Source organism: Hyperoodon ampullatus, assembly GCF_949752795.1.
Source record: "Hyperoodon ampullatus genome assembly, chromosome: 18".
NCBI lineage: Eukaryota > Metazoa > Chordata > Mammalia > Artiodactyla > Ziphiidae > Hyperoodon > Hyperoodon ampullatus.
Window position 1 is genome coordinate 59,857,556 of NC_136931.1, and position 4,524 is coordinate 59,862,079.

Here is a 4,524-nt window from a genome sequence, read left to right on the forward strand (position 1 = left end):
GACTAAATCAACTTCTCAGGTTCTGCAAGGCCTCCTGCCACAGCCAGATGGGTCCAGCTGGGGGTAGGAGGGTTCGAGCATGACAGGCAATGTCCAACAGAAATGGAATACGGCCCGTAGAGTTCAAGGTGCACTTGAAATGAACGTGTGTTTTTCAGTTGTTGAGTGAAACCGAATACGTGCACGCTTTTTTTTTTTTTTACTGTTGAAACATGTCTTATTTCCATGATATGTAGAAAAATGCATCTGTAGAGTCACAAATGAACTTTATTTAGTTTATAATCTCCATCATGCACTAAGTTAAGCTTACAGGAAATTAAAAGAAAACATTTGGAAATTGATCTGAAAGAACATAATAATTGAAATAGAAATAAACAAGTCTATAACACTAATTCTGGAAATGTAATTTTCCCTAATACAATTTGTGTTAATGATTCATGAATTGTTCAATAATCTTCTGCTACACTTTTGTACCATATGTGTAGCAAACAGGAACATTCCCATTCACAGCTATGTGTACACAAGAATTTCCTATCCATGTTTCCATAGTGAGAGTTTCATTTGCTTTGCCCTGGATTCCACAGAGGACCGTCAGTGCCTAGACTCATCAAAGGACAGATTCTCAGGAAGCTTTGATCATCCTTAGTTGGATATGCAGGGGAAAAAAATGGACGCAGTGGCTCCCCAGCAGAAACTTTAGTGAATGTAAAAATATGGGATCCATCACCAACGTGATAAAAGGAAACAATCCCAATATTCATATCCAGGAAAATCCCCACTCGATGTAACCTGGGGCTCACCTTGAGAACAGTGGAAGGCACAGTGTGGGCAGAGAAGACATCTCCATTTCTCAAACTGACAGTCCAGAAGCCAAGATCTGGAGCCAGTTGAGTCTTCCCTCGTCGACGCACAGATTCTTTGCAAACGCCCACATCCCATTCTTGGCTGGACCCCAAGTCCACCTCCCAATAATGGCGGTCAGAGGTGAACAGAGGGAATCCCAGGACACAAGTTGTACGGCTGAATCTCTCAGGTCGGGACCTCTTCTTCTGCTTGAAAAACCCACAACGGACAGTTTTCAGGTCCTCAGAAATGATGAGGTACTTGTTGGCTGTGTCAACATCCAAGGTCACATCCACTGTGGAAAGAAAAATAAGCAAGTACATACAGCAGACACTACAATCCATGGATTCTGAAAAGTCCCATATGTTTCATTCACTTTCACTTCTTTAACTCTACACTTCTTTCCTAAGCAGAAGCTTCCTGGGGAAGATTCCCTGACCTGGATTAGATCCAATTCCATGTAGAATGAATGATTAAAATGGAACTAGTCTTTCTGATTCATACTGGTGTTTTCTTTACATTAATTGGATTATTTGATTAAAATATTATTTCTTCTCTTCAGTACATGATATACATGAAAAAAAGAGTCCATGGGTGTGGATTTTTCTCAAAAATTTCCAGTTGACACAGACTCTGTCAACATATAGACATCAAATATACATTTGAATGATGGTGATTTTACATGTTGCAGAGTAATTTTGAAATAGTAAGGTATTTTTTTCTTTTTTCTTCTTTTTGCATCTACTTTCTTTGTTTAGAGTTGTCGAATAGGCAAATAGGCAATTGCATTTCAGTTCTTTTTCATTCTCTGGAGCTATAGAAAAATATAAAGAAAACATGCTAGGAGTCTTTGGATGAGATGGGTTAACTCTGGAAGTCAAGATAGAGGAAGGGATTCCCATAGACATGGGTACGGATGTGCTGGGATCTTGTAGCAACTTAGACCCAGAAATGGATGGGGCAGTGCTCACGGGCCAGGTAACCTGGAGAAGTACTATGTGCTTTGGCAACATCTCCAACTAACCCTGTGATGAGGATGGGTGCATAGACCTGCCTGTCCTAATGTGACCATGTGCATAGAGCCACAGGAGCCTCAGAAATAAACCCTCTGGACCAAAGGCCAATGACTTCACCTGGCTCCCCTATAACATGGTTCTTTGGGAGGTGCTCAGACTTCCTGACCATTGGAGAGAACTTGTGAAGGCTTGTCAAGTTTCTGTGACAGGTTTCACCATCATAAATACAGGTTTGCATGGAGCAAAACGGAAACTCACTCAAGAAGTAAAACAAGTGGTTACTTTCCCGATGACACCGCTGGCTGGAATGTGTATCATCGCACAATCATCACAACCCATTCACACCCAAGGACCCATCATAGGAGGCAGGGAATGGGTGACAGAATGAGATTGTGGCACTCTCCAATGAACCTGGGTCCTAGCATTCCGAATTAGACACGCAGCTAAGCTGTGATAATTCCCCTTTGCTCAGAATTCTGAGCCTGAATCAGGCATCTTAGGTACAGGTCAGGGAGTGAAGCACATGCTGCAGTGCTCAGGTCCAGACTCGGCAACAGGATTGAAACCTACAGTCACGACCACATGCACTTTTACCATCCTTTCCCCTGGGGGGCTTGTGCTCTAAGTATTCCTTGTCCACACTCACTGTGCATAGAATCACCTGGGGCTTTTAAACAGTGCATATCTCTGGGCCTCGCTGCCTGAAGAGTTCAGATTCACTAGATGCAGGGGCCTGTTACTCAAAGTGTGGGCCATGAACCTGCACTATCAGCATCACCGGAGCTCAAGTCAGAAATCCAGATTCTTAGGTCAGCCCAGAGTTCAAGAAGAAGAACCTACATTTAAACTGGATGGTCAGGGAATTTATACATCCTCAAATTTGAAAAACCACATTGTGTTGCAGTACCACCCAAAGAAATGCAATGAGAGCCCCGTGTGGATTTTAAATTTTCTTACATGTTTAAAAATAACAATCAGGTATAATTGATTTTAATACATTCCATATCCTCCAATATATCCAAATCTGATTCCTACTTGTGGCAATCGCCACGTTTCAAGTGATCAGAAGCTGCCAGTGGCCATTGGAAATATTCCAATGTATCTAATATTGGATAGCACAGGACTAGGGCATGGCCTAAATATTATCTTTTCTTAAAAATCTACAGATAGGGGGAAGCGGGGGAGGGATAAATTGGGAGATTGGGAGATTGACACATATGCCCCACTATATATAAAGCAGATAACTAATAAGGACCTACTGTATAGCACAGGGAACTCTACTCAATACTCTGTAATGACCTATATGGGAAAAGAATCTAAAAAAGAGTGGATATATGTATAACTGATTCACTTTGCTGTACACCTGAAACTAACACAACACTGTAAATCAACTATACTCCAGTAAAAATTTTAAAAAAGTCAACAGATAGTTCTTAGCTATACTTACAGGTGAGAACAATGGTTTCCTGGAAAGAATAGAAATTTCAGGTGCCAGAATTCAGCTAGTGCCCTTATTTAGTGGAGAGCTTTTGAAAAGGTGCTTTTTCCAGGGCCCTTTATGGGTTGAAGGCAGTTTGTACAGATGTCTTACCTTGGAACTTCCGCATCCTTGGGTTCATCTGGAGAACAGCTCTCAGCTGAGGCTCTAACTCCTTAACCTTTGAAACCAGAGCTCCGAGCTTGAGAGCGCGCCTAAGGTCATTCTTCTGTGAGACCATAGAGCAGTTGGGGCACAATAAACCCTCCCCATCAGCCTCCTTCTGCAGCAAATCAAGGCACTGGAAGCAGCAGACATATCCACATTTCAGGTACATGGGGTTTTCAAGATAATTCAGGCAAACCATACATTTACTTGCTTCCTTAAAGTGTTCAGCCATGGGTCCTCTATGGGAAAAATGCGCATGAGATTGGAATTTCCATGAGTTGAATCGATACTATTCCCTGGGTCACTTTTATCTTTACATGCATAGTGATTTGAAACCATTATTGCTACGTAATGAAGACATAAGTACAAATATAAATGATTCATAGTCCCAAAGTTCTGATTTTTGAAATGCTGTTTGGAATGAAGGACATGATTCATCCTTGGGGTATAATTTAGGTGGTGAGAGGGTTTATACTACACTTGAGCTGTCAGATATGGTGTCCACCAGCCATGTATGGCTACTGAGCACCTGAGGTGGGGCTCATCCGTATTGAAAGGTGTTATAAGTGTCAGATGCACACTCAGTTTGGAAGATATGATTAGAAAAAGACAACATAAACGATCTCCTTGAGAACTTTAAAAAGTTGATTGTAAGGAAGATAAAAATCACATGATCATCTCAATAGATGCAGAAAAAGCATTTCACAAAATTCAACATCTGTTCCTGATAAAAACCCTTATCAAGAGGCTATAGAGGGAACATATCTCACATAATAAAGCTCATTTACAACCAATCTACACCCAACATAATACTCAGTGGTGAAAAGCTGAAAGCCTTTCCTCTAAATTCAGGAAAAAGACAAGGATGCCCGCTCTTACCACTCTATTTATCATAGTATTGGTAGTCCTAGCCACAGCAATTAGACAGGAAAAAGAAATAAAAGGCATCCAAATTGGCAGGAAAGTAGTTAAGCCGCCACGATTTGCAGATGACATGATATTCTGTATAAAGAAACAAAG

General features: G+C 41.2%; 1 protein-coding gene across 2 annotated transcripts; it reads right to left on the minus strand.

Moving 5' to 3' along the window:
• Positions 1–557: 557 nt before the first annotated feature.
• Positions 558–3,736, minus strand: RFPL4A (ret finger protein like 4A; the record flags this gene model as incomplete). Of its 2 annotated transcripts, none has more annotated exons than XM_079724459.1 (2): positions 558–1,138; positions 3,451–3,736. In XM_079724459.1, the coding sequence occupies 2 exons, from the start codon at positions 3,734–3,736 to the stop codon at positions 558–560; spliced, it is 867 nt and encodes a 288-aa protein (XP_079580585.1). The 2 variants fall into 2 exon arrangements, 1 of the variants encoding a protein (XP_079580585.1); XR_013811409.1 differs by lacking the exon at positions 558–1,138 and adding an exon at positions 1,437–1,657 and having other exon boundaries at positions 3,451–3,536.
• Positions 3,737–4,524: the final 788 nt, after the last annotated feature.